General features: G+C 38.4%; 5 protein-coding genes across 5 annotated transcripts in view; 3 read left to right on the top strand and 2 right to left on the bottom strand.

Moving 5' to 3' along the window:
• The window catches only part of LOC134819662 (TBC1 domain family member 22B-like), an 82,849-nt gene that overhangs the window by 21,904 nt on the left and 35,277 nt on the right, over window positions 1–25,668 (top strand). The window lies entirely within an intron of this gene.
• Window positions 1–25,668, bottom strand: part of LOC134819668 (zinc finger protein 429-like) — a 290,343-nt gene that overhangs the window by 243,233 nt on the left and 21,442 nt on the right. The gene's annotated exons all lie outside the window — the stretch shown is intronic.
• Window positions 1–25,668, top strand: part of LOC134819674 (coiled-coil-helix-coiled-coil-helix domain-containing protein 2-like) — a 61,123-nt gene that overhangs the window by 21,915 nt on the left and 13,540 nt on the right. The window lies entirely within an intron of this gene.
• LOC134819664 (thyroglobulin-like) lies at window positions 865–20,829 on the top strand. The gene is made up of 12 exons (XM_063829735.1): window positions 865–937; window positions 1,136–1,194; window positions 7,543–7,699; window positions 7,857–7,915; window positions 12,783–12,942; window positions 14,047–14,229; window positions 14,551–14,703; window positions 14,865–15,017; window positions 15,188–15,294; window positions 15,525–15,648; window positions 19,239–19,421; window positions 20,435–20,829. Exons 1-12 carry the CDS (start codon window positions 886–888, stop codon window positions 20,476–20,478), a joined length of 1,434 nt encoding a protein of 477 aa, XP_063685805.1. The 5' UTR covers window positions 865–885; the 3' UTR covers window positions 20,479–20,829.
• Window positions 1,074–6,887, bottom strand: LOC134819657 (serine/threonine-protein phosphatase 6 regulatory ankyrin repeat subunit A-like). The gene is made up of 2 exons (XM_063829726.1): window positions 6,795–6,887; window positions 1,074–4,480 (listed from the first exon to the last, which is right to left on the bottom strand). Exons 1-2 carry the CDS (start codon window positions 6,828–6,830, stop codon window positions 1,898–1,900), a joined length of 2,619 nt encoding a protein of 872 aa, XP_063685796.1. The 5' UTR covers window positions 6,831–6,887; the 3' UTR covers window positions 1,074–1,897.

Genomic DNA, 25,668 nt, shown 5'->3' with positions numbered 1-25,668 from the left:
TCGAAAGTGAGCGTGTTTGATGTGTAAAACTTTCTGCCTCGTATATATTCAATATTCATCCGTTAAATGTCTTCGTGTAAATCAAGTAATTCTACACTTAGGGTTCGCTTCGATGAACAATGAAATGAGAAAATTCCTTAATCTTTTTTAAACTGCTGCCCACATTTTAACAATTTTATCCGTCGGTTGAGCGCCCAACAGCTCATACAGCCATGAAGACTATGAAGGTTAATTAACTTCTTATTACCATTGTAACTGCTGGGATAATTATAGGCTTCCTGAAATAAGTTCAGCTCAACGTGTGGCGCAGTATTTGTCGTTTATACATTGCTAACTAATAGTACTAATTGTAGGGTAATGTTTTACGCTTCATTTTGATGTTCGGCAACTAGTTTTTAAAAAGTTCGTTGAATTCGGCACATTTTTTCAGTTCGGCAAAATTTTCGGCATCTAAATTTTCCTGATTCACTATTTTTCTAAATGGAATCGAGTACAGTTAGAGACAAAAAGTGCAAAAAGTCCTTTCCATGAACTCCGCGGTAAATCAGGGTTTTTCTGTATAACCTTGTAAGACTTGTTTCACTACTAGTACACTATAACTAGTAATAGTATCTATAAATGATATGGAACAGTCTGGGCTCCTTTCATTAAACCAAAACAATTAGATGTTTAATATTTTTAAAATCCATTTTTCTTATAAACTTAATGGGTATTGGCAGTCATCTAAGTAACGTAAATCCGATTGACTGCACAGAATCGTTGATGAATATACCACGGTATAAATCATCATAAAAATTCTTCGAAAGAGTGTAGTATTCTAAATTCCCTAATGCGTTCACATGGTCCATATCGACTGACCAGTAATATAACCCCACTCTTTTTAGTATGATACTTTTAACAGCTCTTCTGGTTTTTCCCGCAATCTTTCATGTTATAGGTGAGATATGGTATCATCATGAATAATAATGAGGATGTACGATGCATAGGAGTAATTGAAACCAAATCGTCGAGACAACTTTCAAAAATTAAACTTTTATTAAGAATTAAACTTTTATTAAAAAGCATTTCATCCTTCAAGTTCATCCTTATTTATATTGTAAACTTACTTCTCAAGCTTAAAATAATTTTTTTTCAGAAACAAGTGACTGTAAGTCAAGGAGGGAATTGCAAAGAACGGTCAGCAATATAACCGCTGTGAGTTCAATTCTGACATTTTTCTTCATGAACGTAAAAATATGTACATTTATTTAAATTTCAAACAATTTGAATTTGGTGAATATTAACCAAACGGAGTCGTATAAAAAGTGAATCCTAAAAATAATATTATTCAATGGACAAAATAAGCCATAAAACGTTAAAAACAGACGTAAACGGGAAAATGATAGCGATCAAATGAATCAGTTATTCCTGACAAACCAGTTACAAACATTTGCGAAGCTTCTAGTTCTTTAAGTAAAGTTAATGTAATTACTGAACAAGAATTTCGCCATTGCAAATGTAAAAGTCTATTGATAATGATGGTGATCTGCATTATAACTGAGCCAATAAATGCTTCAAAATTGCCATCTTCGAGAATAAACTGTTTCAGCGAGTAACCTTGAGGTTGTCCACAAATAAAATCATGTACTCAATTGACCTTCGTTGTTTCTCAACATGAGGTTGATGCCTTTTTGTTCCATAAGGTACTTGGCAACTTTATTTCGATGGCACATAAGTTCAACAGTAGTAACAGCCTTGTGAAATCTCCGGCTTTATCTGTAGCATTGGTATCAATACCAGCTTCCTTGCATAACCAGCGCACACTGTCTAATTTACCTCTATACCTGTAATCTGTATAGGCAGCTCTATGTAGAGTTGTCATCCCATCTGCTCCCTTATTGTTCACATCTGCACCATGTTATTTCATACATTCTAGTTTACCCTTCAACGCAGAGTGGTCCAGTGCTGTGTTTTTGTAATCATCTCTAGCGTGTATGTCTACACCATCAGTTTTACGTAACCAGCGAACACATTCCAAGTGACCATCATCTGCTGCTAAATGTAGAGGTGTCATACTATTCTGTCCCTTACTATTTATATCTGCACCTCTTGTATAGAGTTGTTTCATACATTCTAGGTTACCCTCCAACGCAGCGTAGTGCAGTGCTGTGTTGTTGTAATCATCTCCGGCGTGTATGTCTACACCGACATTGTCACATAACCATATCACACAGTCTATGTGACCTCTACTTGCTGCATTATGTAGAGGTGTACTCTTATTCCTCCCCTTACTGTTCACATCTGCACCATGTTGACAGAGGTATTTCATACAGTCTAGTTTACCCTCCAACGCAGCGTAGTGAAGTGCTGTGTCCTTGTAGTCATCTCTAGCGTGTATGTCTACACCGACATGGTCACATAACCAGCGAACACAGTCCAACGTACCATCATCTGCTTTTATATATAGATGTGTCTTACTATTCTGTCCCTTACTATTTATATCTGCACCTTTTTTATAAAGGTATTTCATACATTCTAGTTTACCATTCGCCGCAGCTAGGTCCAGTGCTGTCTCTTTGTTCCTATTCCTAGCATGAATGTATGCACCTTGATCACAGAGGTAGCTCACACAGTATATGTGACCTCGTAATGCTGCACTATGTGGAGGTGTACTCTTACACTTCCCCTTACTGTTCACATCTGCACCATGTTCACAGAGGTATTTCATACAGTCCAGTTTTCCCTCCAACGCAGCGTAGTGCAGTGCTGTGCTGTTGTCATTATCTCCAGCATGTATGTCTACACTGGCAGTTTCACATAACCAGCGAACACACTCTATGTGACCATTATATGCTGTTAAATGTAGAGGTGTACTCTTATTCTGTCCCTTACTATTTATATCTAGACCTTTTGTATAGAGGTATTTCATACATTTTAGTTTACCCTTACACGCAGCGAAGTGCAGTGCTGTGTTGTTGTTCCTATTCCTAGCATAAATGTATGTACCTTTTTTATAGAGGTATTTCAAACATTCTAGTTTACCATTCGCCGCAGCTAGGTGCATTGCTGTCTCCATGTTCCTATTCCTAGCATTTATGTATGCACCTTTTTTATAAAGGTATTTCATACATTCTAGTTTACCATTCGCCGCAGCTAGGTGCAGTACTGTCTCTTTGTTCCTATTCCTAGCACGAATGTATGCATGAATGTGTACACGAATGTCATCACAGAGGTAGATCACACATTCTAGTTTACCATTCGCCGTAGCTAGGTGCAGTGCTGTCTCTTTGTTCCTATTCCTAGCACGAATGTCTGCACCTTGATCACAGAGGTAGCTCACACAGTCTATGTGACCTCTTTTTGCTGCACTATGTAGAGGTGTACTCTCACCCTTCCCCTTACTGTTCACATCTGCACCATTTTTACAGAGGTATTTCATGCATTCTAGTTTACCATTGAACGCTGCAAGGTGCAGTGCTGTGACCTTTTCATTATCTCCAGAGTGTATGTCTACACCAACAGTTTCACATAACCAGCGCACACAGTTGAAGTAACCATTATATGCTGCTAAATGTAGAGGTGTCTTACTATTCTGTCCCTTACTATTTATATCTGCACCTCTTGTATAGAGTTGTTTCATACATTCTAGGTTACCCTCCAACGCAGCGTAGTGCAGTGCTGTGTTGTTGCAATCATCTCCAGCGTGTATGTCTACACCGACATAGTCACATAACCATATCACACAGTCTATGTGACCTCTGTTTGCTGCATTATGTAGAGGTGTACTCTTATTCCTCCCCTTACTGTTCACATCTGCACCATTTTTACAGAGGTATTTCATACAGTCCAGTTTACCCTCCAACGCAGCGTAGTGTAGTGCTGTGTCCTTGTAGTCATCTCTAGCATGTATGTCTACACCGACATGGTCACATAACCAGCGAACACAGTCCAACGTACCATCATCTGCTTTTATCTGTAGAGGTGTCTTACTTTTCTGTCCCTTACTATTTATATCTGCACCTTTTGTATAGAGGTATTTCATACAGTCTAGGTTACCATTCGCCGCAGCGTAGTCCAGTGCTGTATTTTTGGTCCTATTCCTAGCATGAATGAATGCACCTTTTGTACAGAGGTAGCTCACACAGTCTATGCGACCTCTTTTTACTGCATTATGTAGAGGTGTCATCCCATCTGCCCCCTTACTGTTCACATCTGCACCATGTTCACAGAGGTATTTCATACAGTCTAGTTTACCATTCGCCGCAGCTAGGTGCAGTGCTGTGACTTTGTCATCATCTCTAGCATGTATGTCTGCACCTTGATCACAGAGATAGGATAAAATCTGCACGTCTCCAACCTCAGCGGCAAGCAGAAATATTATCCTCTTTCCTCCGGTTGTCTTTTGTAGAATCGATTTTAGATTAACATTGCCAGCACTTTCACACAATCTTTGTATTACCACAAAATCTCTTTGTTTCACTGCTTCACTCAGATCTTCAGCCTGGTAGTTAATAATATTATTAGGGGGGGGGGGGGTTGATTGAACATCACCTCAACATGCCCAAAACCCAGATTTACAGGTAAAGTTCAGAATTTGACCGCCTTATTTTCATAGAAGCCTTAATGGAACAAGAATTGCGCCCGTTGTTTCGTTCTGGCGGACGCTAGATTTCCATTCACTTCTACTACAAGCTATAATCAGCTCACTTCATAATATAAACATTATGTTTTAAATAGGGAAACATTTGTGATTCAATTCAATTGCCGTAGAACTTAATTTTTATTCTCTAATTTAAGAAAGGCAGTATCCAGATAGCCCGTCCCCTGTTCGCCGCACAGTTGTTCGCAAACACCTGTTCGTGTTACCAGATCATATGACTGCATAATAACAGTAACCCCTTGACACTGAATCAAGCAGGGTTCACATCGTCGCAAGCACGGTTGGTTCACATGATCGCACGCGAATTTCAATCAGCGGTGTCAATCTGTCTATCTGGAGACTTCGAGGACGAGCAGGGAACCAGGGACATAGAGGCGTTACACCCAGGACAGGACATGGAGCTCTTTAGGAGGTTTTTCTGGAATAGGAAGTCTCGAGCATTCTCTAGGAGGTCGTGTGTCCATGAATTTCGTCTTATAGACAGAAGAGTACCAAGCCAGGAATTGGAATAGTTGTTGTTGTTGATGATGATGGCAACTGATAATACTCCATCAAAAACTAACGACTTATATACCACATTTAAATCGTAATCAATATTTTGATCCAGTAATTTACTACGCTACAATTAATGGCAAATTATGCTAGTCGTAATTAATTTCATCCAATACATACCATTCAATTTCATAACATTGGCGGTCATATGATCTGGTAACCAATCAACTGTTTACGAACACCTGTTCGCGAACAGGGGTCGGGCTATCTGGATACTGTCTTAAGAAATTGTAAGCAAAAAGTGAACTAAACTCATGTTTTATAATTGTACACATCAGTAAACTATACTATTACTACGCATAACGGCTAACGCATGTCGCATACAAATTGGGCTTATTGCCTGATAAGCCAAATACATTAAAAACACACGCGCCGCGCATACACTTACTACTACTATTACTACAGGCTATACATCACACCCCGCAAGCAATCGTCGCGCGGTGCGCGCGGCAAATTGACATGGTAACGAACGGAAGTAAGGAATGACAACATATTTAAACCCACCCACCTCGTTCTCCAAAATCCACGTTTTTCTGCAAAAACGACCGTTCGTAACCTTTCACAATTGCTTTTTTACAAAAGCGTGTGAATGGAAAAAATACGTTAAGTGTGAAATATAACGGTCTCATGGTTTATCAAATTTGGCACGTATGCCTAATTATGGGCATATGGTTTTTGACCCAGATTAACTCAGCCATTTTTGTCCAATCAACAAATTAGTATAACAGTAGTGGTGCAATGATATTATCTCTGGACTTTCGCATAGAAAATACCCCGGCTTCGTGGGGTCCACGGATTTATTTCGATACAGCTATCGAATCGTCATTTAAAATGTAGATTCCCAGGCCCAGCCAATTTTATAATTCTGCCACCGTGCCTTTTAGGGTTATGGTTTATTGTTTTATTGTTTCCTTGCTTACTGAATAAGTCTGTAAAAGTCTACGATCTGAACTTTGAAGAATTTTCTGGGGTTAAGAGAAAATGTTCTAAAAATAATCCAAAATTGTTGACACAAACTTAACTAGATTTATGAATTATGATCCCTCATTGTAAGATTTCATTCCTGAAAGTAATTTTCCTTGTATCTACATTCTCTTTTTGGATCACATTTATTTCACAATCGTTGCTGGCAGGCCCTTATAACTTATTGTAGATTTAAATGTGGCAAAAACGCAAAACATTTTCCGAGGCTCGAATTCTAGACCTACTCCTCGATATACGATATTGGAATCGTCGCTGACTCTTTGTAATGCGATCTCGAAGGGCAGGCCTCCCCTTATCCCCTATGCAATACGAGTTCGGAAGCGGGAAGTCTGCTTTTAGAGGTACGTATCGAGAATGACTCGGGCCGAAAATTTTCAAAAACTTTCAAATTTTTCTAAAATTCTAAGTAATTAATTTCTCCAGTGTTCATGTTACTTGAGTATGAGAAAATAAACATATTGGAGATGTCACATGCGTAATTCGGTGTTCAATCACTCAAGGGTTTTTCAATTTTCTCCATAGAAAAAGTCTCAAATTTATGCCATTGCCCGGTGCCCCCCCCCCCCCCTGCTGTGTTTGATCCCAGTTCTGAATTGTATAAAATATGTCAGAGACTTACTTTAATGTCTATTGTTGACGGCCGTAACAGAATCATGATAAGAACATCGAGTGAAAATCTCGTGACAGAACAACAACACGTGATGTCATCCTTAAATTAGGATAAAGAAATCAATTATTAAACGTTGCGAATCACAAAACTCATTAATTGCACTCAATATAAATTTTTAAATAAAAAGCACACCTTCCCCATTGCGTGTATCACCTAAAAAGTATGATAGAATTCAAAGTAATCAGAGAAACGCTATAACTGAATAACGATGATCTCAATAAAACGAATCTCACAAAGTAGAGTATAGACTGTAGAAGGAACATGATATGTGTAATATTATTTTCTGTGAGGCATAAAATATGTGAGTGTGAGTCACTAGTCGCATATCATTATTGTGTGGGTCGGGGGAGCAGCGAGGAACTACATTTTTATTATATTACACAAACAAGTTTCTACAAAAGTAAGTAAATTGTTGAGATACACTTGGAATTTGATGAATGATCTCATTGAGACATTCAGGACAAATATATAATATATATTGAAGAAATAGAACTAATTATACTTCAATTTCCAAGCACAGTCTACTAGCACACAAATAAGAAGCAATGTCAACCTCACTGGTTTGTTAACAATAATGTTTCTGTATCCGGAAAAAAACATTATCTTTTATCAAAAGGCATAGTAGGTTGTGGACATAAAACATGTTGAGATATTATTCTATAAGCTGAGTGTCAACTGACCTGTCCTCGACCTTCAGCCGGGATACTACGAAGTGCAATGTGACTCGGAGGACGAGAACAAGTACGTGCCTAAGCAGTGCTGGCCGAGTACCGGGCGGTGCTGGTGTGTAGACACCTACGGCGAGACCATCCCCGGCACTCACGTTAATCCAGGACAACCAGCTCCTGCTTGTGGTCAGTTTCATTTTCACTTTCTGTTTTTTGAGTCAATTACTGAGGTATACCTTTGGTTTGGGGTTTAAAGGTCAGGTGAGATCAAACATGATAGTGGAGATGTTACTGACATGGATTTCTAGATTATGCACTCTTTAATGAAGATCATTATTTTCAGGAACGTTTGGACACTGTACTGCAGCTGAGCAAGAGCTTTTGAAAGGTCTTGAAAACAAGGTAATTTCACTTCAAATTACTTCCTCCGTTAAGATAACACATAGTTAAGAAATTCGGCAAGTTTCCATAAACGATATTTTATTATCGGCGCCAATAATCGCTCATTGGGCGCTTTCTCGGCGCTTTTTAAAAAAAAACCCGTTTACAATCGCTTTTTTTACGATTATAAACGGTTCAAAAAAATCGCTTATAATCGACTATAATTGATGTCATAATTCAAAAAAGCGCTTTTTTTAATTTAAAAGCGCTTATAAGCGCTTTTAAGCGCTTACTAGCGTCGCTGAGCGATTTTAAAGCGGTTTTCCAGTAGGATTGGCGCCAAAAACGGGTGGATAAGCGGTTGGCCGGATAAGCGATTCGTAGGCGCTTTTTTGAACCATTTATAAGCGATTATAAGCGCTTATAATTGGGGTGCAATTTAGCTGTCTGTAAAGCGCAAATAAAGCGCTTATAAGCGCTTTTAAAATTGAGTCAGGAAAACGCTATATTACATCTTATAACCGCTTATGATCGATTATAAGCGTTTTTTTAGAAATCGCTTATTACGGCTAATTCATCGCTATTTTACCGCTTTTACCGCTTTTCCTATCATCCATGGCCAGGTGAGCACTGAGCAGGAATTAAAAAGCGCTTATAAGCGATTTTTCGATGCTGCCCCTAACCTGGTCGGAACGGGGTGGTGCCCGGAATTAAAAAGCGCTTATAAGCGATTTCTCAATTCCCCATTACCTGGTCGGAACTGGAAATCAGAGTGCCCGCTTATAAGTGCTTTTCTGTGCAACCTGGGATGCACCGGCAGAGTCAGGATTTAAAAGCGCTTATAGGCGCTTGTGATCGTTTTTCTACCCCTTTTCCTATCACCCATGGCCTGGTTGGCAGGAATTAGAAAGCGCTTATAAGCACTTTTTCAATGCTGCACCTAACCTGGTCGGAACAGGGGAGTGCCCGGAATTAAAAAGCGCTTATAAGCGATTTCTCAATTCTCCTTAACCTGGTCGGAACTGGAAATCAGAGTGCCCGCTCGCGCTTATAAGTGCTTTTCTGTGCAACCTGGGGTGCACCGGCAGAGTCAGGATTTAAAAGCGCTTATGATCGCTTTTCTACCGCTTTTCCTATCACCCATGGCCTGGTTGGCAGGAATTAGAAAGCGCTTATATAAGCGCTTTTTTAATGCTGCACCTAACCTGGTCGGAACGGGGGAGTGCCCAGAATTAAAAAGCGCTTATAAGCGATTTCTCAATTCTCCTTAACCTGGTCGTAACTGGAAATCAGAGTGCCCGCTTATAAGTGCTTTTCTGTGCAACCTGAGGTCACCGGCAGAGTCGGACACTTTCCTTGTAAGTCTATGAGTAAGCTCATCAATTTTTGTTGCAATCGGAGGTCGGGAAGGATACTCAATATCTATTTGTTTGAAGAAAATTGTGCTGGCCGAAATTAGCGCTAAAAAACCATCCTACTATACCAGTCGGCACGCGCGGCTCACTGTCGATGGCGCACTACCTATCTGGATATGGGATAGAGCAACGGCAGCACGAAGGCACATGGTTAGGTGCAAAATAATCGAACATGCAGAAACTCTTTGCTTTATTGCATTGTATATCATTATCATGTGTACCGGTACGCTTATTTTTATATAAAAACTGGCTCTTGCTAATTCGCTCGCCCAAAAATTTCACGTGACCTTGGTTTTTATGGTTTTGCGGTCGCAACCCTAACCCTAACCATTACCCCGAAGCTATCCATAACCCGCGTACCACAACCCTAACCCTAACATGAGTCCTAAACTAGGGGGTGCACCATAAAAATAAACTTGCTCGGATTTTAAAAATTTTTGTACCATTGTTTTCTAGAGACTGTGAGAATTTTCACAATACCAAATTTGTCATACATTTTTGGAAAGATCAGTGAGTTTCGCCGAGGTGCCATATTTGATGGTGCGCGGCTTTTGGAGCAAAATTAGCTGTAAAAGTCGCGTAATTTGACCTAATTTGACCAAATTCGTTGATTTTTGTCGTATTATTTGGATTTATCTTCAGTTCCTTGAATGAGATCATTCTGAAAATTGGCGACGACCTTCCAATAGGGCTTTCACAACTGTCCGAAAAATTTGGTGGATATCAGAGTTGATATAGTGATCAAAATGGGGCAAAATACGCTGCTTTTAGCTGTAACATAATGTCTGATGGTTGGATATGCTTTAAACTTTTCTTGATTGACGATGTCAATCCGTCGAGATCGTTCGATGCGAAGCAGAGCAACGATCGTCGACGATCGTTCGATGCGAAGCAAGAATGCTAGTTCGCGTCGAAGCAGCGAAGTCCTCCAAAACTTTTCGGACACTTTCCTTGTAATTCTATGAGTAAGCTTACCAATTTTTGTTGTAATCGGAGGTCGGGAAGGATACTTAATATCTATTTGTTTGAAGAAAATTGTGCTGGCCGAAATTAGCGCTAAAAAACCATCCTACAGTCGGCACGCGCGGCTCACTGTCGATGGCGCACTACCTACCTAAACAATCGAAATCATGTTTTACTAGCCTGTCACGTGACTAAAACGGTTTTTGCCCATTTAACTCTCCAGGGAAGTATTTTTACCCTACATCATGGCGGGTGATTCGTTGAACTTGACATACGTTGCATGCCACTTTTCGCAAGGCGGAAAAATATATTATCATATTATCTCTGATATTGGGATAAGAAACATGTATCAAGTGATTCGGGATCAGCGTCCAAAAATACACCGATTCAGATCAATATCATACCCAAAGGGCCTTTTCACAAGAATTTTCTTAAAATTTGGGCGAGCGAGCGATTTCGTAGGAGCGACTCAAACGCGCAAGCTGGCGCGGTTTATTTGTTGCAGTTTTACTATCTAATAACCAGATTTTGCAAGCTATCTCAGCACTCAGCACGCGCGCGGCTTTTCTAGCGTATACATCACTTTTTTTCCTATTGGTACTCAGCGTGCACGTGTTTTTTATGTCCACGATCGATTATGAACAAGTACGTGAATGCTTGTCATGCACACACTAACTTTCAATGAGCACCGCACTTTTTCAGACGTCGTGATTCGCTCAGCCCGACTAGAGATTCCGTGGAATGACATGAACAGGCCTGTCATACTCGTTGACAGGCTGAGCGTGGCCCAGCGCAATAATTTAATTTCATATACTATACTTTTCTTTTGCAAGTTCTGAATGTGAAGTGTGTACGACTGATGACGCAGCGCGCATCGACCGCCACCAAGACGACCGCCACCATTAACAACATATAAATAAACACTTGCAAGCGCTTTATAATTTCTGACAATTATTGTCGGAGAACTTTGCTGCACCGTGCACTTAGCCTTCTTGCTTGGCTTCTAGATCGCCAGTCTGAGTCAAACAACTATGTTTAAATCCATGTTGATAAATGATAGATAAAGCGGTAAAAACCAGTAATAAAAAGTGATTGTAATCGCTTATAACCGCTTTCCAAATCCTGACTCCCGCCAGTGAATGACAGGTTTAGGGGCATCGAGAAAAGCGCTTATAAGCGCATTTAAATTCCGTGCACCCCAGGTGAACGGATGTTCAGATTTGTGCTTATAATTGTAAGTTTATAACTTACCAGGACGCGCGCCGAGTTTGACTCAACGTAATATTTGAAACAAATATTTTACGAGTATCGCCCGTTAAGCTTACAAGCGCTTTCTAATTCCTGGCACTCTCCCTTATAAGCGCTTTATAATTTCGGGTACTCCCCCGTTCCGACTAGGTTAGGGGCAGCATTGAAAAAGCGCTTATAAGCGCTTTCTAATTCCTGCCAACCAGCCCATGGGTGATGGGAAAAGCGGTAGATAAACGATCATAAGCGCCTATAAGCGCTTTTAAATCCTGACTTTGCCGGTGCACCCCAGGTTGCTCAGAAAAACACATACGAGTGGGCACTCTCCAGTTCCGACCAGGTTGAGGGGAATTGAGAAATCGCTTATAAGCGCTTTTTAATTCCGGGCACTCCCCCGTTCCGACCAGGTAAGGGGCAGCATTGAAAAAGCGCTTATAAGCGCTTTTTAATTCCGGGCACCACCCCGTTCCGACCAGGTTAGGGGCAGCATCGAAAAAGCGCTTATAAGCGCTTTTTAATTCCTGCTCACCTGGCCATGGATGATAGGAAAAGCGGTAAACGCGGTAAAATAGCGATGAATTAGCCGTAATAAGCGATTTCTAAAAAAACGCTTATAATCGATTATAAGCGGTTATAAGATGTAATATAGCGTTTTCCTGACTCAATTTTAAAAGCGCTTATAAGCGCTTTATTTGCACTTTACAAACAGCTAAATTGCACCCCAATTATAAGCGCTTATAATCGCTTATAAATGGTTCAAAAAAGCGCCTACGAATCGCTTATCCGGCCAACCGCTTATCCACCCGTTTTTGGCCCCAATCCTACTGGAAAACCGCTTTCAAATCGCTCAGCGACGCTAGTAAGCGCTTAAAAGCGCTTGTAAGCGCTTTTAAATTAAAAAAAGCGCTTTTTTGAATTATGACATCAATTATAGTCGATTATAAGCGATTTTTTTTGAACCGTTTATAATCGTAAAAAAAGCGATTGTAAACGGTTTTTAAAAAAAAAAGCGCCGAGAAAGCGCCCAATAAGCGATTATTGGCGCCGATAATAAAATATCGTTTATGGAAACTTGCCAGAAATTCAAACTAAATTAAAACATGACGAGGCATTAGTCTCTAGGATTTCTATTTATTCTAAAAATAACGGAGCTCAACTGGATTCTGATTGTGCCCCTGAAAATGGTAAATTATGAGTATGTAGCATGAATATAATTGTATACTATAACAGTATAAAACGTGTTTAATATAGCGTATCTTAAGATGCCACCTATGGGAGCCTACATGCCGATATGTGACGAATCCGGGAACTACGCCAAGTCACAGCGCTGGGGTAGCACCGGCCAGTCGTGGTGTGCGTCAGTCAATGGTAACAGGGTGCCTGGTACAACTACAGGACCTATTGAACAGGCATGGGATTGCGGTAAGTTAATTGTATGACTTACCTCTGATAAAAGCTATTTTACACCCTAATATACGGTTATCAGGATGTAAAATTTATCCATTTAAAGTCAATGGTTTATTTTTTAAACGTCGAATCAGTTGAATCCACATGCATTACTATTATAATCAATTCATAAGTCGAATATACAGGGTGGGCCAAAAGTCAGTGGGCATACGTTGGCCTTAATAGCTCAGTCACTGAGTGCCCAATTGAAATAATTCTTTCTAGTATGACTTACTTCCACCACTGGTTCGAGGAATTTGTCAAATCGAAAAATATTCGACTTAAATTTTTTCAAATGAAGGTTAATTTTTGCATTTATTTGATAGTTTGGATAGTCGGATCGAGCTAAATTTTATTGAATTGTATTTGGCCATTCATATTACGTTTGTCCTGAAAAAATTAGAACTGTAGCTTCTCGGATGACCGAGATATGAAGCATATCGAGTTTATTCATGTTACTTGTGATCAGGTGATTGGTTTACCTAATCATGTGATTAGGTGACCCCGTTAAACACCCCATTAAACCTTATGGGAATTGTTAAGGGTGCCCAATTAAGGTGTCGTGTCAAGGTGTCACATAATCACCCAATCAATTTTGTTAACGAGATACAGAAAATGCTTGATAACTTCGTCATTTCTAATCCGTTTTGCCTCATGTTTTCAGATCATCTGCAACATTTAATAATCTACCATCTTTGAAAAAATGAGGCGTTCAGCATGTTCAGAGAAAGCAATATAGTTGTTTTGATATTGAATGGGCGTTGTCTAAAATATTCAAATTTTCAAATTTTGACGACGGAATCCTCGAACCAGTAAGTACAGTACGCCATCTGCAAAGCAACAGCTCTCAAATATAAAACACGGCGGAGCTATTAAGGCCAAGGTATGCCCACTGACTTTTGGCCCACCCTGTACTATAATATACTATATACCAACAGTGCCCCCCCCCCCCCCTGTAGTTACATAATGTAAACACACTTCGATTCACCCCGAACCCCAGTTTACCGCGGCTGTTTCCTTTTCCCCAAACTCCTCGGTGGTCTAACTGTACCAGCTACCATTATCTATTAACATCCCCAGAGAACCTACCAGCGTGCCTAGATAAGGAAGCCTCTCTGGCTCACCTGCTGGTGGAAAATATTTACCCCTTTGGGCTGGACCGGCCGGAATGTGACGGGGAGGGAAAGTTCGCACCCACACAGTGTCATGGTAGTACCGGTCATTGCTGGTGCGTGGATACCGAGAGTGGCCAGGAGATCGAGGGTGGGTGTCAGTTTTCAGTGTTGTTTCAACTTGATAATTAATAATGAGCCTAATGAGGAGAGAAAATTGTTTTATTGTAGTTGTACCGTTTGGACTCTAGTATTTAAATTTGGATTATTTTTACGGTCTTTTGTCTTTAGAAGTATCACCTTTTTTTAGTTCTCTCACTTTTAGGCGTTTATCAAATAGATACGATCTAGAACCATAATACGACTTTTGATCGAAACTATTCTTTTGAAATAATAGACCATTACTGAGTGTTGCGTTGACACACGTGTTAAATTGCCACGTGTTAAATTGTCACGTGTTAAATTGACACAGATACCAGACAAGGACCCGGTGAAGGGGACGGTCCTCTGGACTGTGTTAAAGCTATAGATAAAAACACATTTGACGAGGCTACCGCAAGCTCTTGTCAGAGACTCTTTAACGCGCAGATGAAACATCTTAACAGCTTCGAACGCCCTCTACTTGGTGAGTTGTGTTTTTATTTTTGTTAGCGCTTTTCAAATTCAGCTGTCTCAGAGAAGTTTGGGATTCGTTTTGAAAACTTTGGTTAGTCTTCAGAAGCAATTTTACATTCTACAACCAAGTATGATTTTATGAATCAAGTAACGATTACCGGTACATTTCAGGTTTCTGGAGTATAAAGTGTGAGGAAGACGGTAGTTTCTCCCCCTCTCAGTGTCACCCCAGCACTGGACACTGCTGGTGTGTTGATGAGTTTGGTAATGAGCTTCCCGGATCCAGGTCCACTCCTGGGTCTCCTCGTGTTCCTTGCCTCAAAAGTTAGTACTTGCTTGTTTAATAGAGCTTTATTAATTATCTAGCTGGCAACTCACGAGAGAAAATAAAAATTAATAAAAAATATCTTAGCACAACAATCAATTTGATGGGACTTTACTAGTCATCAACCAATGCTAGCATTAAAACTCTTTAAACAATAATATTTGTTCAGAGCAACCCACGTGCTCTGAACGTAAAGCTGATCTTGATAAAGAAATAGAGGATTTCATGTTCATTGGAATGTTCAGCCCCAAGTGTGATGAGGATAGTAGTTACATGGTAAGTGCTACGTGACAACAGAGGTACCATTTATTAGGCACGGACAATCTTCACAGATTTGAATATTTTTATTACAAAATTACACATGATAATTCAAAATAACGTACTATAAGTTTTAACAACTGTAGCCTGCAGTGAACGGTACTTATATACCGGGACTACTGCGCTATTAATACCTCTCATTCCGCGACCATGTTATCTAACTATTTCTTATCTCCCTCTTATCACAGACAAAGCAGTGTTGGCCGAGTACTGGGCAGTGTTGGTGTGTAACTAAAACAGCCGGTACTGAGATAGCTTACACCCGACGGGGACCAACCCAGAAACCGGACGAGTTGGACTGCTCGGGAGTTTGTACGTTTTCTTCTAACTCTTTTTTTTTTTCTCCGTTAAATCGTAATTTAAATTGGCATAGTTTTGGATTTGCGCCATTATAAAAGTTGAGCCCGTATTACCCCACTTTGCACCCTTTAATTAAAGCCTTTTCCCCTCTATACTTCTATAATCTACATAATACTAATAGTCTGTATACCCCTCTTTAGTCTACATAATAGTCTGTATACTCCCTATATAGTCTATACAATAGTCTGTATACCCCATCTATAGTCTATACAATAGTCTGTATAATATACATTTATCACATGCCTTCTCATGCGATATCAAAACTTTCGCCCACGAGGCTTGCCGAGTTAGCGAAAGTTTCGATATTTCCCGAGGCTTGCCGAGGGTTATATCGACATTTTCAATCACGAGGCTTGCCGAGTTTTGAAAATGTTGATATCGCTTGAGAAGGCATGTGATTAATGTTTTATCACACTTTCTTTGGAGCCAAATTTGGCCGGGAAAGCAGAATTTGATCAAACGTTAGTTATAAATCTCACCAAAGCAAAACTAGACATGTCGAACTTATTTATGTTTATAATGTCCAAGCTATATATTATATATAGCTCTCGATAAGTTAGTATTTCAGATATTAAAGTTACAATACGTGAAATTAGAATCTCGCGTTTCACATTTATGAAACAGTGAATGCTGTGTGCCGCGCTGAATTTGCTTTGTACTGCTACCTAGTGCATGCAATATTAATGTGTTTTCCGCCTATGGGTCTTGTACTTATGAGTCTAGAATATTCCGCCGCGAGCGCGTTTGATACGTAATTACATCCTGCAAATCAATTGATGTGAGGTGATTCTAATACTTTATTTCTATTAGATATTTTTAGAGTCATTAAAAGTGTAGATGCAGTATAATGTATAGAACATCCGTTTAAGTGTTGATAATACATCTCAGTCCTTATCGTATAATCTGTATCTGCGATAAGGTGAAAGAATTTCCTGGTTGTTAAATTTACATAGAGCTGTGGCGCCATGATTGTCTATTTATCAGTCCACATTATACACTGCACACCCTAATTTACACCAACAATATTATCTTCCGTCTTGATTCTTGATTGTCTGTTATTTCAGAATGATTTAATCAATGCAACTTGTAATCGTTGACTTAGAATTTTATCAAGTATTCTGCTTAGTTCTTAGTCAGTATACATCTTTACTTGCCATTATTTGCCATTATTTGGAGCCAAATTTGGCCTGGAAAGCAGAATTTGATCAAACGTTAGTTATGAATCTCACCAAAGCAATACTAGACATGTCGAACTTATTTATGTTTATAATGTCCAAGCTATATATAGCTCTCGATAAGTTAGTATTTCATATATTAAAGATACAATACGTGAAATTAGAATCTCGCGTTTCACATTTATGACACAGTGAATGCTGTGTGCCGCGCTGAATTTGCTTTGTACTGCTAGTGCTACCTAGTGCATGCAATATTAATGTGTTTTCCGCCTATTGGTCTTGTACTTATGAGTCTAGAATATTCCGCCGCGAGCGCGTTTGATACGTAATTACATCCTGCAAATCAATTGATGTGAGGTGATTCTAATACTTTATTTCTATTAGATATTTTTAGAGTCATTAAAACTGTAGATGCAGTATAATGTATAGAACATCCGTTTAAGTGTTGATTATACATCACAGTTCTTATCGTATAATCTGTATCTACGATGAGGTGAAAGAATTTCCTAGTTCTTGTATTTGAATAGAGCTGTGGGGTCATAATTAGTGTCTATTTATCAGTCCACATTATACACTACACTCTCTAATTTACATCAACAATATTATCGTCCGTCTTGATTCTTGATTGTCTGTTATTTCAGAATGATTTAATCAATGCAACTTGTAATCGTTGACTTAGAATTTTATCAAGTATTCTGCTTAGTTCTTAGTCAGTATTCATCTTTACTTGCCATTATAAATTATTTGCCATTATCTGCTTCGAGCTAGAAATTATCTGAACTGGAAATTATCAGAACATTTGTAATATTCAAATGTATCTCTTCAACATTTTAGAACGCAGTACTCCACCAGCCTATAACCACCCTGGTCATGGCCAGGTAGTTCACCCGTACTGTTACCAATATTGAATTGGTCTAATGAATGGCAGCACATTAATCATCGGACCTGTTTGCCCCAGTGCCCAGACTAATTTATAACCAGATTAGCTGATTAAGTTACGTCATTCGTCCCTTGATATAATTATATTTATTTAAATAATATATTTTATAGGATGTTTTTATTGCACTTATTTGCACTAACTAAAATTCAGTTAAAACTAGTCCTGGGATAGAATTTCCGCTCTTTATTGTACAGAATCTACATATAAGTCTCTTTATCAGTCTGTTTATAGATCAGCCACGAATTTCGCAAGCTAATCTAGGCGAAACCGGTTTGGAAAAGCCAAGTATAATTTCTGCACAATTTCTATATGGAATATGGCTCAAAGAAGGGATCAGAGGGGGTTAAAATTGAGGTCTGAAATGGCTGAAATCTGGCTTTGTTTTGTGTGTTTTCTTCGTTCGAATTAATCAAACATCGTCTAGTGTTTACTATTTTTTGTGAGGGTGACTGTAGTTTGTTCTGACACTTCCTTTTTAATTTCAAGTAAGCGATTAAGGAAATTAATTATCCTGATTGATTGTATCGCTGACAAGTACCAAAACTTTGTGAAACTTTCAAGTCTGCTTGTAAACTTTGATCTCGTTTTCAATAACCCTAAGTCACTTAAAGCTCGTACAAGCCAGGGAGTTTTTACTTCGTTTCATCATCCGAAGCCTAATTAGGCTTTGAACTATAAAGTGCAATAAAAAGGGAACAGCTTGAAAAAGTTTTACAACAAAAAATTTTATTTTGCTTGACGCATCTCAAACACAAGGAAATATTTTCAAAACCATATATAAATATAAATTTTTCCTTATCCTGGAAAGTTTATCTGATCATTGCATTAACGGTCATAGACTACTTCAGGTTGTTGATTTAAATCTTTATTTAAATCAGTACCTCGCAGTAGTAGAACAGTTGTTGGGAGTGGGCTCCTTGTTCATATGGGAATATCGGGCTCTCTCTGAGTAACTGATTGATATTTCATGCCCCGGGTGAGAGCCAGTGCTTCCCATCGGGGCATGTAATATCAATTCTGCTTTCCTGCCTTATTAGGCTAAGAAGTACAATAGAAAGTCAACATTGGGAGGAAGTTTTACAAGGAAAGTTTTTATTTCGCTTGACGCATCTGAAACGCAAGGAAATGTTTTAAGTTTTTGTATAAGTATACATTTTGCATCAAATTGTAAATTCTCTCTGACCATTGCATTTAAGGTCGTAGACTACTCAGGTTATTGATTTAAATCATTATTTAAATCAGTACCTTACAGTAGTAGATCAGTTCTGAGAGCGGGCTCCTCGTTTCTATGGAGCACTCTCTGAGCAACTAATTGATATTTCATGCCCCCGGGTGAGAGCCAGTGCTCCCCATCGGGGCATGGAATATCAATTCTGCTTTCCTGCCAAATTTGGCTCGAAAGTGTGATAACATATTTTATCCGTCAGCTCAACCTCCTCCCCCAATGAAGGTGGGTGAACTACGAGACGACCCTGGCAGTGATGCTTCTCAGACAGAGGCCGTGAAAGGAACCAGCTCATCTCTCATCGCTATTATCGCTGTGCTAGCGTGTGTGCTGGTTGTGGTTATTGTTGGTGGTTTTATCCTGTACAGACGCAGTAGAACCAGCGGTTCGTTTAACATGTTATATTAATAATAATTGCTTGTAAATTGTTTGCTGGTAATTTTTTACTTGTAAATTGTTCACTAGTGAATTGTTGGTTTTTTCACTCACACGTAAGAAGCATTTCATGACTTAAACACATTTCGCTATCTTTCCAATATCACTAATAACACTATCTGTTGTTTGTAAAATAATTTAACGTAAAGACTTTTGACATAGAGGACAAAAATGATATAAAAAACGTAAACATTCCTTCCTCAATCGTGACAGCATGCAGTTATAAATAATAAACCAAAAAATTTCCACTACTGACCGATCAAACCCCAGAATCTGTCACGTGTCTAAAACAATTCCTCACCTCACCACCAGTTGTTTAAAAATACACCATATTTAACTGCATGTGGTTCACCATCAGACTTAACTTAGTTGGAAAAGCTTTCATTCGAGAATTTACTGGTTTACCCACGCCCTTAACCTTAATCTTGCAACAAAATTTTTAAATCTTTATGGTCCAGTACAAAGCAATTTTTCCTGACAGACCTTACACTGTGTTTATTATAAGTGAATTATAATATTCTCTATATAAAATAGATAAAGTCTCACTGTATTTCAGTACCACTATTTTCTACCGATATTTGAGATGTTCCCATTGCATTAGGTTTGAATTTTTACAAGCTGCCTCTATTACTATAGCCCTCTTGCCAGCTTGCCTCACTATCTCTGTATATTGTATAGTTGTATAGTTGTGCTTAGTTTCTTGCTAGATAGCGATATTTCCATGTACAATGTGACAAATTTCAAATATTTTGTATTCTGTAGCGACAATTTCTGTAGCGAAAATTTCTTGTTCTTGTATTCTACTTCTATAAGCGATGTTTTTATATCATAGTGACAATTTCATCACATTGCATATTCAGAGGCTATTGATATTTAGAGGCTATGCTGACTGCTGTTCAAGTCATTTAATTTCTCGTCACGTTTGAATCCTTCGGTATTATGACTGATTACAGAAAACTTCAGGCGCAAAGTATACTGAAGTAACAGCCGAGAACCCGGAATTGTGAGAAGATAATATCTAGATTAATATCAAGACTAATGACTGTTATTTAATCTTGCCGGAGCAGGTGTTTTACTTTTAGGAATTTTTAGCAATAAATTTTATCGTAGATATGCATTTGTTTTCAATACCAGTCAATATTCGGCAATATTTAAATATTGAGCTGGTGATTGAAAGAAAAAATATAAGGATTTATAACTATTTAATGTTACAATTTGTAATTATAATATGTATTAGTTCCCTTTCATTTAAAAAACGTATTAATTTAATATTTGATTTTCACTAATCGTTTTATTGATTGATTTTTCGTGATTATTATGATCAGACTTTTGTTACTTCGGATTCCGATTATACTAAATATTTGTTTTATTGGTCCCCAGTACAGTATTGGTCCCCATGCATGCAGTATGCAGTACTGGAAAGAAGATACCAATACCACTAATAGTGAGTTAATTTTCTTTGAAACAGTAGTACTGTCACCAAGATGTAATTAGATCGAACGCAGAAATTAGATCGAACCGGTTCGATCTAGGAATTAGATCGAACGCGCGGCGCGGCTTTCAATGTATTTGTATATGTATCTTGCGCCAGCGTTCGATCTAATTCCTAGATCAAACCGGTTCGATCTAATTTTTGCGTTCGATCTGATTACATCTTGGTGACAGGTACAGTATTATACATTTATCACATGCCTTCTCATGCGATATCAAAACTTTCGCCCACGAGGCTTGCCGAGTTAGCGAAAGTTTCGATATTTCCCGAGGCTTGCCGAGGGTTATATCGACATTTTCAATCACGAGGCTTGCCGAGTTTTGAAAATGTTGATATCGCTTGAGAAGGCATGTGATTAATGTTTTATCACACTTTCTTTGGAGCCAAATTTGGCCGGGAAAGCAGAATTTGATCAAACGTTAGTTATAAATCTCACCAAAGCAAAACTAGACATGTCGAACTTATTTATGTTTATAATGTCCAAGCTATATATTATATATAGCTCTCGATAAGTTAGTATTTCAGATATTAAAGTTACAATACGTGAAATTAGAATCTCGCGTTTCACATTTATGAAACAGTGAATGCTGTGTGCCGCGCTGAATTTGCTTTGTACTGCTACCTAGTGCATGCAATATTAATGTGTTTTCCGCCTATGGGTCTTGTACTTATGAGTCTAGAATATTCCGCCGCGAGCGCGTTTGATACGTAATTACATCCTGCAAATCAATTGATGTGAGGTGATTCTAATACTTTATTTCTATTAGATATTTTTAGAGTCATTAAAAGTGTAGATGCAGTATAACGTATAGAACATCCGTTTAAGTGTTGATAATACATCTCAGTCCTTATCGTATAATCTGTATCTGCGATAAGGTGAAAGAATTTCCTGGTTGTTAAATTTACATAGAGCTGTGGCGCCATGATTGTCTATTTATCAGTCCACATTATACACTGCACACCCTAATTTACACCAACAATATTATCTTCCGTCTTGATTCTTGATTGTCTGTTATTTCAGAATGATTTAATCAATGCAACTTGTAATCGTTGACTTAGAATTTTATCAAGTATTCTGCTTAGTTCTTAGTCAGTATACATCTTTACTTGCCATTATTTGCCATTATTTGGAGCCAAATTTGGCCTGGAAAGCAGAATTTGATCAAACGTTAGTTATGAATCTCACCAAAGCAATACTAGACATGTCGAACTTATTTATGTTTATAATGTCCAAGCTATATATAGCTCTCGATAAGTTAGTATTTCATATATTAAAGATACAATACGTGAAATTAGAATCTCGCGTTTCACATTTATGACACAGTGAATGCTGTGTGCCGCGCTGAATTTGCTTTGTACTGCTAGTGCTACCTAGTGCATGCAATATTAATGTGTTTTCCGCCTATTGGTCTTGTACTTATGAGTCTAGAATATTCCGCCGCGAGCGCGTTTGATACGTAATTACATCCTGCAAATCAATTGATGTGAGGTGATTCTAATACTTTATTTCTATTAGATATTTTTAGAGTCATTAAAACTGTAGATGCAGTATAATGTATAGAACATCCGTTTAAGTGTTGATTATACATCACAGTTCTTATCGTATAATCTGTATCTACGATGAGGTGAAAGAATTTCCTAGTTCTTGTATTTGAATAGAGCTGTGGGGTCATAATTAGTGTCTATTTATCAGTCCACATTATACACTACACTCTCTAATTTACATCAACAATATTATCGTCCGTCTTGATTCTTGATTGTCTGTTATTTCAGAATGATTTAATCAATGCAACTTGTAATCGTTGACTTAGAATTTTATCAAGTATTCTGCTTAGTTCTTAGTCAGTATTCATCTTTACTTGCCATTATAAATTATTTGCCATTATCTGCTTCGAGCTAGAAATTATCTGAACTGGAAATTATCAGAACATTTGTAATATTCAAATGTATCTCTTCAACATTTTAGAACGCAGTACTCCACCAGCCTATAACCACCCTGGTCATGGCCAGGTAGTTCACCCGTACTGTTACCAATATTGAATTGGTCTAATGAATGGCAGCACATTAATCATCGGACCTGTTTGCCCCAGTGCCCAGACTAATTTATAACCAGATTAGCTGATTAAGTTACGTCATTCGTCCCTTGATATAATTATATTTATTTAAATAATATATTTTATAGGATGTTTTTATTGCACTTATTTGCACTAACTAAAATTCAGTTAAAACTAGTCCTGGGATAGAATTTCCGCTCTTTATTGTACAGAATCTACATATAAGTCTCTTTATCAGTCTGTTTATAGATCAGCCACGAATTTCGCAAGCTAATCTAGGCGAAACCGGTTTGGAAAAGCCAAGTATAATTTCTGCACAATTTCTATATGGAATATGGCTCAAAGAAGGGATCAGAGGGGGTTAAAATTGAGGTCTGAAATGGCTGAAATCTGGCTTTGTTTTGTGTGTTTTCTTCGTTCGAATTAATCAAACATCGTCTAGTGTTTACTATTTTTTGTGAGGGTGACTGTAGTTTGTTCTGACACTTCCTTTTTAATTTCAAGTAAGCGATTAAGGAAATTAATTATCCTGATTGATTGTATCGCTGACAAGTACCAAAACTTTGTGAAACTTTCAAGTCTGCTTGTAAACTTTGATCTCGTTTTCAATAACCCTAAGTCACTTAAAGCTCGTACAAGCCAGGGAGTTTTTACTTCGTTTCATCATCCGAAGCCTAATTAGGCTTTGAACTATAAAGTGCAATAAAAAGGGAACAGCTTGAAAAAGTTTTACAACAAAAAATTTTATTTTGCTTGACGCATCTCAAACACAAGGAAATATTTTCAAAACCATATATAAATATAAATTTTTCCTTATCCTGGAAAGTTTATCTGATCATTGCATTAACGGTCATAGACTACTTCAGGTTGTTGATTTAAATCTTTATTTAAATCAGTACCTCGCAGTAGTAGAACAGTTGTTGGGAGTGGGCTCCTTGTTCCTATGGGAATATCGGGCTCTCTCTGAGCAACTGATTGATATTTCATGCCCCCGGGTGAGAGCCAGTGCTTCCCATCGGGGCATGTAATATCAATTCTGCTTTCCTGCCTTATTAGGCTAAGAAGTACAATAGAAAGTCAACATTGGGAGGAAGTTTTACAAGGAAAGTTTTTATTTCGCTTGACGCATCTGAAACGCAAGGAAATGTTTTAAGTTTTTGTATAAGTATACATTTTGCATCAAATTGTAAATTCTCTCTGACCATTGCATTTAAGGTCGTAGACTACTCAGGTTATTGATTTAAATCATTATTTAAATCAGTACCTTACAGTAGTAGATCAGTTCTGAGAGCGGGCTCCTCGTTTCTATGGAGCACTCTCTGAGCAACTAATTGATATTTCATGCCCCCGGGTGAGAGCCAGTGCTCCCCATCGGGGCATGGAATATCAATTCTGCTTTCCTGCCAAATTTGGCTCGAAAGTGTGATAATACCAATTACTATACAGTACTAATATTATTAGACTGCGCTGACGTGTGAATTAGCTCATAGTCATAGCTGTAGGTTTATAATTTACTTTATCACTCTATATATAAGAGCCTTGTCTCACTTAGTAGATCGTGATCCTCATCGTCATAATTTCATTTAATACGCTTGGCGATTAACGGGACAACGGGTGATCCGGTGATACTCGTAAAATATTTGTTCAAAGACCGTCAACGAGTCTAACTCAGCGCGCATTTTGCCGTGAGCCGTCTTGATAGATTATAAACGTACATTAATCATTAATTAGGGGGTGCACGATAAAAATAAACTTGCTCGGATTTAAAAAATTTTTGTACCACCATGTTTTCTAGATCAGAGACTGAGAATTTTCACAATACCAAATTTGTCCATGTCATACCTTTTTGGAAAGATCAGTGAGTTTCGCCTAGGTGCCATATTTGATGCTGCGCGGCTTTTGGAGCAAAAATAGCTGTAAAAGTCGCGTAATTTGACCAAATTCGTTGATTTTTGTCGTATTGTTCGAATATATCTTCGGTTCCTTGAATGAGATCATTCTGAAAATTGACGACGACCTTCCAATAGGGCTTTCACAACTGTCCGAAAAATTTGGTGGATATCGGAGTTGATATAGTGATCAAAATGGGGCAAAATACGCTGCTTTTAGCTGTAACATAAATATGATGTCTGATAATTCGCTCTTAGTCTTACTAAATCGCTCGCCCAAATTTTAAGAAAAATCTTGTGAAAAGGCCCTTTGGGCATGAAAGTGATCTAAATCGGTGTATTTTTGGACGCTGATTCCGAATCACCCCCCATGACGTAGGTGGTAGGGTTAAAATGCTTCCCTGGAGAGTTATGGGCAAAAAACCGTTTTGGTCACGTGACAGGCTAGGCTAGTAAAATACTAATTTGATTGTTTAGGGCTCGGGTTAGGGTTAGGGTTGAGGTAAAGGTTATGGTTAGCTTCGGGGTTATGGTTAGGGTTAGGGTTTATGTAAAATCGTTTTGTACGGCTGCAAAACCATAAAAACCAAACACCAAAGTCACGTGAAATTTTTGGGCGAGCGAATTAGTAAAAGCCCTGATAATTGGATCGGATATGCTTTAACTTTTTCGAACACTTTCAGCTTGTAAGTCCATGAGTAAGCTTACCAATTTTTGTTGCAATCGGAGGTCGGGAAGCATAAAACCATCCTACAATCGGCA

Source organism: Bolinopsis microptera, chromosome 8 (assembly GCF_026151205.1).
Source record: "Bolinopsis microptera isolate Bmic1 chromosome 8, MBARI_Bmic_1.0, whole genome shotgun sequence".
Classification (NCBI taxonomy): Eukaryota; Metazoa; Ctenophora; class Tentaculata; order Lobata; family Bolinopsidae; genus Bolinopsis; species Bolinopsis microptera.
The sequence above is the reverse complement of the archived record's forward strand: the minus strand, read 5'-3'. Positions and strand labels throughout refer to the sequence as shown.